A 13740-nucleotide genomic window follows, 5' to 3' on the forward strand; every position below is an offset into this window, starting at 1 on the left:
TAACTTCCTGACTGATGTCTTGAGATGTTGCTTCAATATATCCACATAATGTTCCTTCCTCATGATGCCATATATTTTGTGAAGAGCACCAGTCCCCTCCTGCAGCAAAGCATCCCTACAACATGATACTGCCACCTCCATGCTTCACGGTTGGGATGTTGTTCTTCGGCTTGCAAGCCTCCCCCTTTTTCCTCCAAACATAACGATGGTCATTATGGCCAAACACTTCTATTTTTGTTTCATCAGACCAGAGGACATTTCTCAAAAAATACTATATTTGTCGCCATGTGCAGTTGCAAACCGTAGTCTGGCTTTTTTATGGCGGTTTTGGAGCAGTGGCTTTTTCTTAACTGAGTGGCCTTTCAGGTTATGTCGATACAGGATATAGATACTTTTGTACCTGTTTCCTCCAGCATCTTCACAAGGTCCTTTGCTGTTATTCTGGGATTGATTTGCACTTTTCACAGCAAAGTACGTTAATCTCTAGGAGACAGAATGCGTCTCCTTCCTGAGCGGTATGACGGCTGCGTGGTCCCATGGTGTTTATACTTGCATACTATTGTTTGTACAGATGAACGTGGTACCTTCAGGCATTTGGAAATTGCTCCCAAGGATGAAGCAGACTTGTGGAGGTCTACAATTTTTTTCTGAGGTCTTGGCTGATTTCTTTTGATTTTCCCATGATGTCAAGCAAAGAGGCACTGAGTTTGAAGGTAGGTCTTGAAATATGTCCACAGGTACACCTCCAATTGACTCAAATTATGTCAATTAGCCTATCAGAAGTTTGTAAAGCCATGACATAATTTTCTGGAATTTTCCAAGCTGTTTAAAGGCACAGTCAACTTAGTGTATGTAAACGTCTGACCCACTGGAATTGTGATAGTGAATTATAATTGTTGGAAAAATGACTTGTGTCACGCACAAAGTAGATGTCCTAACCGACTTGCCAAAACTATAGTTTGTTAACAAGAAATTTGTGGAGTGGTTGAAAAACGAGTTTTAATGACGCCAACCTGAGTGTATATTGTAGCTCTACAGTGTGTGTATGCATATTTAAAATGGGCAACTGTTAAGATCCCAAAACCATTTCACGCACGATTATTTCCTCCGTTTCATCACAGCTGTACGTGTCCTTCCTCTCCGCTCAACTCAAATGGATGAACAATTGGACCTTGTCATGAAACACAGCCTTTCTTAGTGGACTGTCCGTCAGGGGGTGCATCCAAAATGGCACCCTATTGCCTATAAAGTCCATTACTTTGGACCAGAGCTCTATGGGGTGCACTTTTATAGGGAACAGTGTGCCATTTCAAGCGCAGCTGGGAGTAACCATACCGTAATAAAAGCGTTTTTCTTTTTTTACATGAGACCAATACTCTGTGGGAGATACGGCCTGTGTTATCCTCCATGCTGAATTAGATTGATTTGTGTCTCCGCGAAGTCTCAAAGGAAAGCTATTGAGACAGGTCCTTTGTGTTTTGAGTTCATCGTCTGAGTTTTCGTATTGTCCTGCGTTCCCACACATCCTTCTGCTAGTGAAATGTCAGCCTTGCTCTTGTCTGTGAACTCATCAGGGTCCTGGACTGCATGAAGGCTGACCAATAGAAAGGTCACCTACCAGAGAATCAGATCACCATGGTAACCCAGGGCTTCCCCTCACCACCTCATCCTCCTGTTTTTTTCTCCTGGGTCTCTTCCAAAAAGAGATCTGATTTTGTCTCAACCTGTATAAATGAATAAAATGAAAATAAAATTGTCTCTATCCAAACTCCTCTGCCTTTCAGAGATAAACCTGAAATGCCAAGGGGGATTTTAGAATATTTTGTTGGGAGTTTTGATTTTATGTGTCATTGAATGAACAGGAACACAGTGAAAAGGTCACTGTTTATGCAGGTGGTGTCATACTGAGTGTGTCTGTCTGTCCATTGTAGTGCAGTGGGGGATGGAGAAGAGCTATGCACTTTTAAAGAGATGGAGAGAGCCAAACGCAAACAGCAACAGTTTGTGTCAGTGTTGCCTGGGATCTCAGTTCTCTGCCTCAATGCTAATGTTGTCACATTTATCTTTACAATTTTCATATCTCTCTCTCGCTCTCACACTCTCCAATCCCTTCACACCTCTTTCCTTTTCATCCACACTGTTTATGACCACTCTTGTTCTTTCACAGAGTGATCACCTTGGAAACAACAACATTGTGGCTGTATTCAAACTTTGAGATCTTCAGGTAGTGAGAGCTCAAGATGGACATGGTATTTTGAGTGTTGTTTCTTCTGTCCCGTTAGGATGATTATTGAAGGAAATGGAGCTTTCATAATGAAAATCAATTTTAAAAATGAGCTATTTCAGCTCTCAAAGAGAGTACTGGTGGACGTACTCTACCCAAGAGTCAGGAGCCACAACAAAGAGAGTACTGGTGGACATACTCTACCCAAGAGTCAGGAGCCACAACAAAGAGAGTACTGGTGGACATACTCTACCCAAGAGGCAGGAGCCACAATAAAGGACAACGTTTTAAATGGTAAAGGTTGATATTTATTTCTCATCACAAATAAAAAGAACCATGCTTACTCATCACAGAAAAGGAAATCAGAAAGTCTGTATATATTTACTGACCTTGCTGTCGGAGTGTATTTTTTCTCTGAATGAATAACAGCAGTCTATGAAGAAGATTGAAATGCTTTAAAAAAGTCCAAGCCTCCTTCCGTCCATCTGCCCCCTCCCCCCCCTCCCTCCATAACAGCATTATAGTTCTGTTGTGTGTTCGGTCTGACTCTGCCTCTGGGTTAGCCTGGTCCCAGATCTGTGCTATCTTTCCAACACATATGGTCAATGTCACACTAGGAGTTGTCAAGACAGCACAACAGACCCGAGACCAGGCTAGCTCGGGGTGTCTCTGGAGGCTTGTGAACGGAGGACGGCTCATAGCAATGACTGGAATGGAATCAATGGAATGCTTGTTTGATATCGTTCCATTCATTCCATTCCGTCCATTACAATAGGCCCGTCCTCCGATGTAAAGTGACACCAGCCACCCCTGGTGTCTCTAGTCCCCAGCGGTCTTAACGACCTGGAACAGAGTGACGTTGTAGAGCACCTGGTGTCCGTTGTTCCAGGTGTACAGCACCCTCTCCCTGGGGTTATAGTCCATCATGGAGATGTGGGAGTACTGGTTATGGAAGGGGATGTCTGTGTACTCGTAGCTAGAGGAGTTGGTGTAGTAGGCGAAGTAGATCTTAGCCCCGGCCAGGTGGGAGTTGGTGACGTACAGCGTGCTACAGATCATGAAAGACTCTCCAGCGCTGCGCTTGGGGAACCCTGTGTCCCACGTCTGCAGCACCTCCAGGCTCTGCGGCTCCAGGCGGCTGATGACGATGTTGCCGGCGTTGGGGATGGTGGTGTAGACGGCCCACAGGCCGTTCTCGTCTGCCATCAGGTCGATGTCTGAAGAACCCCCCCAGGAGTAGGGGAAGGTGTTGTTGTAGCCGGCCCCACTGAGACTGCGCTGCACCAGAACACTGCGGGACCTGAAGTGGTACTTGATGATGATGTTGCTCTGGTACTTGTTGTAGTACAGGGAGCCGTTGTAGACCACGTGGCCGGTCCCCGCCCAGGGGTGGGGCAGCAGGTGCTGAACGAAGTTCTGGCCTTTCATGAAGTCGTTTAGGGTGCGGTACTCCAGGACACGACGACCTTTAAAGTAGCCATCCATGGACCACACCTAGAGAGACAGAGAGGGTGAAAACATAGTGATAACGTTGTGCTCCATTACATCAGAGGTGTCTGATCTTCAGGCATGGAGTGTCAGTGTGGTCTTTCTTCCTGGATAACCTGCCTACGGCGGTGCCCTGAGCAAAGTGTGTGTGTGTTCATACGAGCGAGCGTAGGAGTGTGCATTTGAGTGTGTTTGTGTGGTGTGCGTGCAGTGCGTACAGTGCTATTGATCTCCTGTGTGTGTGTGCGTGCGTGTGTGTGTGGACATGTTTAACTATTCAGAAGTCCCCACAAACAAAAATTTGACCAACCGGGGACATTTCTTTAGTCCCCACAAGGTCAAATTCTATTTCTAGGGGGTTTAGGGTTAAGATTAGAATGAGTGTTAGGGTTAGAATTACGTTAAGGTTTAGGGTTAGGAGCTAGGGTTAGTTTTAGGGTTAGGGTTAGGAGCTAGGGTTAGGAGCTAGGGTTAGGGTTAGGAGCTAGGGTTAGTTTTAGGGTTAGGGTTAGGAGCTAGGGTTAGTTTTAGGGTTAGGGTTAGGAGCTAGGGTTAGTTTTAGGGTTAGGGTTAGGGTTAGGAGCTAGGGTTAGTTTTCTGGTTAGGGTTAGGAGCTAGGGTTAGTTTTAGGGTTAGGGTTAGGAGCTAGGGTTAGTTTTAGGGTTAGGAACTAAGGTTAGGGTTAGGGTTAGGAGCTAGGGTTAGTTTTAGGGTTAGGGTTAGGAGCTAAGGTTAGTTTTAGGGTTAGGAGCTAGGGTTAGGTTTAGGGTTAAGGTTAGGTTTTTGGGTTAAAGTTAGGGTTAGGAGATAGGGTTAGTTTTAGGGTTAGGAGATAGGGTTAGTTTTATGGTTAGGGTTAGGAGCTAGGGTTAGTTTTAGGGTTAGGGTTAGGAGCTAGGGTTAGTTTTAGGGTTAGGGTTAGGAGCTAGCTAGGGTTAGGTTGAGGGTTAGGGTTAAGGTTAGTGTTTTGGGTTACGGTAAAGGTTAGGAGATAGGGTTAGGATTAGGGTTAGGGTTAAGGTTAGGTTTTTGGGTTAAGGTTAGGGTTAGGAGCTAGGGTTAGGTTTAGGGTTGAGGTTAATGTTAAGGTTCCGTTTTTGGGTTAAGGTTAGGGTTAGAAATAAGGTTAGGGTTAGGGATGGGTAAGAATACAGTTAGGGTTAGGGTTAGTGGTTAGGGAAAAGAGGATTTTGAATGGGACTGAATTGTGTGTCCCCACAATGTTAGCTGTACACTGTGTGTGTGTGTGTGTGTGTGTGTGTGTGTGTGAGTGAAGAAGTTGTTTGTATTCTCTGCTCTGCAGTCAGCCCAGCCAACCACACTGCTCTCTGCCCTTTTCCAGTCCACACTTACAGAAAATCAATCCTTTTAGCGTCTCTTTCTGTCTTTTCTCTCTCTACTGAGAATGACTGGATCAGGACATTGACAGATCAGCCCCCTTTATGACCCAATCTCCACTCATCCCCTGGCCTCTCCACTATTAATTGATTCAATTAAACCACAGTCAGCTCACATATGTACTTTTTGCTCTTAATGTATCAGGCAAGGATTTAGGTCCTAACTACTTGCTTTCAGGCTGATCCCCGGAGGGAGGGAGGGAGGGAGGGAGGGAGGGAGGGAGGGAGGGAGGGAGGGAGGGAGGGAGGGAGGACAGGAGTGGTGGTGCTGGAATAGCAGCTGAATTATGGAGGAGGGAAGATTATGGAGCATTAAGTATTATTTCCCGTTTTCACTGTTAAATGAGTCCCTAGAGCATGGAGGGGCTTTGCTTGAGCCCTAGTTGGGACACGCACAGGCAGACAGGCATGTCTGAGAGAGAGGTTTTTTGTCATGTAGCATTTGGGAGGCAGTATGGCGCAAATGACATTTCACTCTCAGGAGCCAATGACATTTCCGCTCCCAAATGTGATCACAGTGATGGATATGGGCGTTAATGTGATACTCCTTGGATGTACAGTATATGGGCTATAGGATCAGTGACTGATGTGAATTCTAACGTGATGTCAGTGAGCAACGTGATCATTAAACACAGTAGTCTGCATGGGGGAGACGATGACCTACAACACAACATTCCATCTATTTAGTCTGGGACATGATGACAGTGTTTAGATGAGAAAGGCCATCTTCATTTTTCCCCCACGGAACAAAATGTCTGTCCTCTCCTCCCCTCATCTCTCTCTTACCTCATTTATTCTATCCCCCATTCCTCTCCCCCTCCACACATCCCCTCCCCTCTCTTCCTCCTCCCTCCGCTTCCACCTTTTCTTCCTCTCCTCTTCCCTTCTACCACCTCCTCTCCTCTCCTCTCCTCTCCTCTCCCTGTCCTCTCCCTGTCCTCCCTCTCCTCTTCCCCTGTCCTCCCTCTCCTTTCCCCCCGTCCTCCTCTCCTTTCCTCTCCACTCTACACCAGAGGGTCTTGTTAACGTGCGACCACATGTCATCTCCAATTAGGAAAAGCCATTACTATATCATCTGTGTCCAGGCTCTCAGCCTTGTCTCAGTCTCTGCTGCTCGGCTGGCAGTCACACTGCTGGTAATTACCCAGGTGATTGGAGAAACTTCTGCTTAAACAACTCGTTCATTTCTTCACCCATGACAGAATGATTAATCAGCAGGAGTACTGTGGCTGTGACGGGGTGGGACAGGAGGGAGGGAGAGAGGGAGAGAGGGAGAGAGGGAGAGAGGGAGAGAGGGAGGGAGGGAGGGAGGGAGGGAGGGAGGGAGGGAGGGAGGGGGAGAGAGAGAGAGAGAGGAGGGAGGGCTGCCATCCATCAGTGACTCAGCTCTCAGTGACTCTCAGGAGTCTGACAGACTGTAGGCAAAATAGTCTGTCACCAAAGTAGCATTACAGCATACAACCCCCCTGTGAGGGTCCTGTGGAGCTGTAGTCTAAGCCATGTGATACACTCTGTTTTGGGGGTCAGGAGTCAGTGTGTGTGTGGTTTGGTGTTTACTATCCTTCTGGTGACCAGAAGACCTCACAAGGATAGTAAAACAAGGACAATTCTGAGTGGGGACATTTTGCCGGTCCCCACAAGGAAAAGGGCTTTTTTAGGTTTAAGGAGTAGGCTTAGGGTTACAATTAGGGTTATAATTAGGGTTAGGTTTAGTTTTAGGGGTTAAGGTAAGGGTTAAGGTTAGGTTAAGGGTTGGGGTTAGGTTTAGGGGTTAGAGTAAATAGGATTTTGAATGGGAATCAATGTTTTGGTCCCCACAAGGGTAGTGAATCCAACGTGTGTTCGTGCATGGTGTTCATCAGGAAAACTTACCCGGTTGTCTGAACTAGGGATCATGGTGTCAGTCATCCAGGAGCCGAATCTTGACCCTGACGCACGGATGGTGATGGGGTTACTGACGCCGGTCAACTTCCCACAGCCTGCGACACACACACACACACACACACACACACACAGAGAGAGAGAATATCGTGAAATATTAAACAGCTAAAGGCAACATTTCAGCTGCAATCCCCTTTTCTGTTAAATCATCAGTTTATATATGCAGGATTTTGTAAAATCATCAGTTTAGCTCCACATATTACATGAGAATGATACTTTATCTGGGCATCTCTAGGCCATTACTGGATCATTTATCCAGCTTAATACTAGTATTGAACATGAACATCACTAGAATGTTGACCATTAATCGCCTGCGTCTCAGCTACTGTAGCTACATTTCACATTGCTCTTGGTGATCGTACTCTGGTGGAAAGGTGGCAACCTATGACCTTTATAATAGTGCTTTCAGAGAGCACTGCTTGACTATTCATTGAGAAAAACAGTACGTCCTTCATTCTAAATCCAACAGCATCTCAGGTTGTGAACAAATACGTTTAGCCTGAACATATTCCAAATGATCTGTATTAGGTTTTTCTTACATTGCCTCGTCAATGTGAATAGCCCTCACAGTATTATGTACACGAAGACTACCTCCAACCAGTCATGGTAGAGTAGTCCATGACAAGCCAGGAGACATTCAATGCTGTTGGGATGTCAGCATCTTTCTATCAGTATAATGTCATCCTGGATCTTTACCTTTATGGATATTTATGGATCTCCACAGATACCAACCCCCCCCCCCCTCCCCCCCTCCACTCTCCTCACCCAGTTTCTGCATGCAGGAGTGGAGTCTGGTCTCCAGCAGCAGGACCCTGTGTCTGAGCTCCTCGTAGTCGTAGGCTCCCATCTCCTCCTGGATGGCCATGAGCACCAGCGACAGGTTCCTCACCTCCTCCCTCACCCGGCTGATCTGACGGGCGTCCGTCTTGTACTGCTCCAACACCGGCAGTAGGGGGAGCAGCTGGGTCACCTTGTCCTTCAACTCCTGTGGGTTGGATGGAGAGAGGGGTGACAAAGAGGAAAATTAGATTAGAAAAACAGCAGAAAGACGAGTGAGAGAGAGGAGCCACACTCATAGCAAACAGAAGGGCAGATTTGTGTGCGTGCTGGTGCTGACTGCATTCCAATGTCAGAACTAGTTACCGTTCTCATGACGAATCCCCAAATGTGTTTTCATACACATTGTTGATCCTGGACTCTATTGTTTCATTCTCCAATGCATTCTTCCTCATCCGGGGAACTACGCCATCTATCCTATCCTAGCCTCAGCTCCACATCCATGACTGATCTGCTGTCAGGGAGGTGGTGGGGCTGATTTCTCATAGGCCAGTGGTGTACTGATGAAGGGGGCAGCAGGAGAGGAAAGGTAGCCTGCTATGGTGCGTGGATGCAGTCCTGTGCTGTGAGGCTGTTAGGAGCAGCAGGCACATCAATAAACCTAGTCCACCACAGGGGGGGCTGTTTTCTCCTTGTTAAGGTTTATCGTAAATCTGGTGATGGAGCAGCTCTCAGCCCCACAGCGCCACATTATAAATCTCATTTTCCCCCGTTCAAGCCGCGAAAATTCCCTCTCGTTAATCTCCCGTGCCCTGCCATCGGCGACGTTGAGCCCCACACATTCATCAGGCTGTCTCACAGAAAGTCAAATGCAGCTTTTAGACTTACGCAGTTTGTTCTGGACCCATTGGATTGTGAACGAGTATTTATTCACACTTGGAAAGCTATTGGAATTTGCATGACTTGGCATATGCTAGTGATATTAAGATGTGTTGATGAATGGGGGGGATTTTGTAAACATTGCAGTGATGTTAATAGTAAAACGTGTTGAGAGAGAAACACCGACAGGGCCATTCCCCAGGCTCATCCCTGTTGCCGTGCAGAGTCCCAGCAGTAAATCAGACTTTATGCATTAGGCATTTATCAAAGAATATTTTAATCAAAACATTTTATGGTCCATCTAATACCCGCAGAGTGTAAGAAACGCGTGAGAAGGACCAGCTGACAGCAAGACAGAAACGCTGTCTGATAATGGAGCCTGAGATTCCGCTTGTAGGAAGATAAGGATTAGATAAATGTGAATATATATGGCTGTTAACTAAGAGAGAGAGAGAGAGAGAGAGAGAGAGAGAGAGAGAGAGAGAGAGAGAGAGAGAGAGAGAGAGAGAGAGAGAGAGAGAGAGAGAGAGAGAGAGAGAGAGAGAGAGAGAGAGAGAGAGAGAGAGAGAGAGAGAGAGAGAGAGAGAGAGAGAGAGAGAGAGAGAGAGAGAGAGAGAGAGAGAGAGAGAGAGAGAGAGAGAGAGAGAGAGAGAGAGAGAGAGAGAGAGAGAGAGAAACACTTGCGCTTGGTAGTGGGGTTTTAATAATGTAGGTACATTTGATTGTGCTCAAATTGCCTCCTGTACATGACTCAATTACACTGAAATAGCAGATGAAGATAAGCTATGTGATTGTTAGTGTGTCATTATGTGTTGTGATGTAGAGGAAGCTGTAGTAAGTATACGTTACAAAGGCTGTGCTAAGAGTCCAGGACGTTCCTATAGAAAGTTCTTATCAGAAAGTTCACATACACAGTTTAGAAATATGCTAGAAACCTGTGTGATTGTTTTTCAGTACAGATGAATAGGACACATGCACGCATGTCATGTGCGTTACCTGTAAGCTCTTGGGGTTGAGGCTTCGGGGGTTGTCTGAGGCAGTCTTCAGCTTGACGTCTACAGCCTTCATCAGGCTCTCTGTGTTCTTCACATACTGAAGGTCCCTGTTGGTCCGCAGGTCCAGCAACTCCATGGACTGGGTGATGTTCTGGACCTGTCAGTCAAACGCACACATGCTGTTAGACGCACAGACGCACAGACAGACAGATAGATAGATACAGAAGCCCCGTTTATACCTGGTTCTAACTTGAGTCCTTTGTCCTGATCTTGTCCACATTCCCGATTGTGCCCACATTTTTTGACAGGTGTAGACACTCAAAAGACACAGATCATGCTGCCCAACTCCAGAGGTAGTCAGACACACATTGTGTCTGGATATCTTACTAGCGTAGACCGATCTGTACAAAGAAACCATTTAAATCATCATTATTCCTCCTTCTCAAATCATTGAGAGGTGGCACCATTGACTGACTACATCAATATGTGTCTTACAATAAATAAATATTATTTTGAAGGAATAGCTGTGAAATCATTTGCATAAATGAAGGGACCAGGAACTCTTGTGACAATGCAGACGGATAACAGACACATTATTATACCATGTGTAGACACATTTCTGGACATGTGGGCACAATCAGTATGTAGACAAGATCCGGACGGACCCCTGTCAGCACCATATATTAACGGGGCTAGAGTCAGACCCACCCGGAATCAGACACACAGACTCACAGACAGACACACGCAGTCAGACACACACTAAATGACATGTTTATTCAGTGGCTTGTGTTTTCCTTTTTATTACAATGAGTGTGCTGTGCCGTACTCCCACAGCACTTTGCCTTCACTTCCTCTAATCTGAAGTTAGTTGTGTCTTCCTCCTCCCACCACCAGCTGTCCATCCCACCCACTGAGACATCCTCCCACTGGATCCACCCACTCACTACACACTCTGCTACTGCTCTATTCCACCCACACACTACACCCACTCTCCCACACACATACTGGCCAGGGTTCAACTGGCCAAACCTTATGTAACTAATTAACAGAATGAAATATTCATTTGTGTATTCATTTATGTACATGAATTATTATGAAGTTTGTAGTTCATTCAATTTGTGTATTAAAGTATGTACTGTACATGAATTACACTATATATACAAAAGTATGATAGGTGGATTTGGTTATTTCAGCCACACCTGAGCACAGAGCCATGCAATCTCCATAGACAAACATTGGCAGTGGAATTGCCTTACTGAAGAGCTCAGTGACTTCCAACATGGCACCGTCATAGGATGCCACCTTTCCAACAAGCAAGTTCATCAAATTTCTGTCCTGCTAGAGCCATTCAACTGTAATTGGGCCAGCAGCATACCACCCTGCATACCACTGCTGGCTTGCTTCTGAAGATAAGCAGGGTTGGTATTGGTCAGTCCCTGGATGGGAGACCAGATGCTGCTGGAAGTGGTGTTGGAGGGCACGTAGGAGGCACTCTTTCCTCTGGACTAAAAAATATCCCAATCTCCCAGGGCCAATCCCCCATTGCCCTGTGTAGGGTGCCGTCTTTCGGGTGGGACGTTAAATGGGTGTCCTGACTCCTGACTCTCTGAGGTCATTGAAGATCCCATGGCACGTATCATAATAGTAGGGGTGTTAACCCTGGTGTCCTGGCTAAATTCCCAATCTGGCTCTCAAACCAGTCACCTAATAATCCCCAGTTTAGAATTGGTTCATTCATCTCTCTCCCCTGTAACTATTCCCCAGGTCGTTGCTGTAAATGAGAATGTGTTCTCAGGCAACTTACCTGGTAAAATAACAGATAAATGAAAGTGCTGTTATTGTGAAGTGAAATGTCTAGGAGCACAAAATCATCTGTCCTTGTTTGCAACACTCCCTACAGAGTTCCAAACTGCCTCTGGGAGCAACATCAGCACAAGAACTGTTCGTCAGGGGGCTTCATGAAACGGGTTTCCATGGCCGAGCAGCCCCACACAAGACTAAGATCACCTGTTCTCTGGAGTGATGCTTCACCATCTGGTAGTCCGACGGACAGATCTGGGTTTGGCGAATGCTACCTTCCCCAATGCATACCGCCAAATGTAAAGTTTGGTGGAGGAGGAATAGTGATCTGGGGTTTTATTTCATGGTAGCTAGGCCCCTTAGTTCCAGTGAAGGGAAATCTTAATGCTAGAACATACAATGACATTCTAGAATCTAGACTATTTTATGCTTCCAACTTTGTGGCAACAGTTTGGGGAAGACCCTTTCCTGTTTCAGCATGACAATTTCCCCATGCATAAAGCGAGGTCCATAAAGAAATGGTTTGTTGAGATCGGTGTGGAAGAACTTGACTGGCCTGCACAGAGCCCTGACCTCAACCCCCTCGAACACCTTTGGGATGAAATGGTATACCGACTGCGAGCCAGGCCTAATCGCCCAACATCAGTGCCCGACCTCACTAATGCTCGTGGTTGAATGGAAGCAAGTCCCTGCAACAATGTCCAACATCCATTGAAAGCCTTCCCAGGGTAGTGGAGGCTGTTATAGCAGCAAAGGGGAGACCAAATCCATATTAATGCCCATGATTTTGGAATGAAATATTCAATGAACAGGTGTTCACATAGTTTTGGTCATGTAGTATGTATTATGAAGCCTCCGGTTGTGTGTGACTGTGTAGACACACTGTGTCCTGGCAGGTGTGACAGACAGGTAGCTCCATCCCCAGAGAGGCTTTGAGGTAACACTAACATTAGCTAACGCTAACCACAGACTGCTAGCTAGTTCCATATTCCTTCTCCTGGCTGGTTTAGATACATGTTCTAGTCCAATCTGCTTCTGCTGTCTGGCGGTCCAGCACAATGAGTCATGCTGCTCCATATCTCCTCCTTATCACACTGAGGGAGGTGTGCATTTTTATGCTGTTTAAATGTCTGTCTGTTTAAATGTTAGTCTGTTTAAATGTCTGTCTGTTTAAATGTCTGTCTGTTTAAATGTTAGTCTGTATGTCCGTCTGTTTAAATATTAGTCTGTCTTTCTGTCTGTCTGTCTTTCTGTCTGTCTGTTTAAATGTCTGTTTAAATGTCTGTCTGTTTAAATGTTAGTCTGTATGTCCGTCTGTTTAAATATTAGTCTGTCTTTTTGTCTGTCTGTCTTTCTGTTTAAATATCAGTCTGTTTAAATGTGTCTGTTTAAATGTTAGTCTGTCTGTCTGTCCATTTTTATTTTAGGCAGGGCTAAAGAAACACTATGATATGAAGAAAATGTTTTTCAGAAGAACTGAAAATGAGTTGGCCTACTGTATGTTATCTTGCTGTGCGTCCATGACATAGACTGTAGGCTAGTTCATTTAGCAGACAAGATATGTTTATACAGTTGAAGTCGGAAGTTTACACCTTAGCCAAACACATTTAAACTGAGTTTTTCACAATTCCTGACATTTAAACCTTGTAAAAATTCCCTGTCTTAGGTCAGTTAGGATCTCCACTTTATTTTAAGATTGTGAAATGTCAGAATAATAGTAGAGAGAATTATATATTTCAGCTTTTATTTCTTTCATCACATTCCCAGTGGGTCAGAAGTTTACATACACTCAATTAGTATTTGGTAGCATTGCCTTTAAATTGTTTAACTTCGGTCAAACATTTCAGGTAGCCTTCCACAAGCTTCCCACAATACGTTGGGTGAATTTTGGTCCATTCCTCCTGACAGAGCTGGTGTAACTGAATGGGATTTGTAGGCCTCCTTGCTCGCACACGCCTTTTCAGTTCTGCACACACATTTTCTATAGGATTTAGGTCAGGGCTTTGTGATGGACACTCCAATACCTTGACTTTGTTGTCCTTAAGCCATTTTGCCACAACATTGGAAGTATGCTTGGGGTCATTGTCCATTTGGAAGACCCATTTGAGACCAAGCTTTAACTTCCAAGCTTTAACTTGTCTTGAGATGTTGCTTCAATATATCCACATAATGTTCCTTCGTCATGATGCCATCTATTTTGTGAAGTGCACCAGTCCCTCCTGCAGCAAAGCACCCCCAC

At 45.4% G+C, this 13740-nt stretch overlaps 1 protein-coding gene across 2 annotated transcripts in view; it reads right to left on the reverse strand.

Moving 5' to 3' along the window:
- Positions 1-2509: 2509 nt before the first annotated feature.
- LOC110485175 (noelin-2) overlaps positions 2510-13740 on the reverse strand; it is a 118053-nt gene continuing 106822 nt past the window's right edge. For both annotated transcript variants that reach the window (XM_036941102.2, XM_036941101.2), the window contains exons 3-6: positions 9703-9858; positions 7816-8035; positions 6982-7088; positions 2510-3718 (exon numbers count right to left, since the gene is read on the reverse strand). In XM_036941102.2, coding sequence (XP_036796997.1) covers positions 3044-3718; positions 6982-7088; positions 7816-8035; positions 9703-9858 — 1158 coding nt within the window. In that variant the 3' untranslated portion in view covers positions 2510-3043. The remainder of the gene's footprint in view (positions 3719-6981; positions 7089-7815; positions 8036-9702; positions 9859-13740) is intronic.

This window comes from Oncorhynchus mykiss, chromosome 13, assembly GCF_057628025.1.
Source record: "Oncorhynchus mykiss isolate SJ-2025 chromosome 13, ASM5762802v1, whole genome shotgun sequence".
In the NCBI taxonomy this organism is placed as follows: domain Eukaryota; kingdom Metazoa; phylum Chordata; class Actinopteri; order Salmoniformes; family Salmonidae; genus Oncorhynchus; species Oncorhynchus mykiss.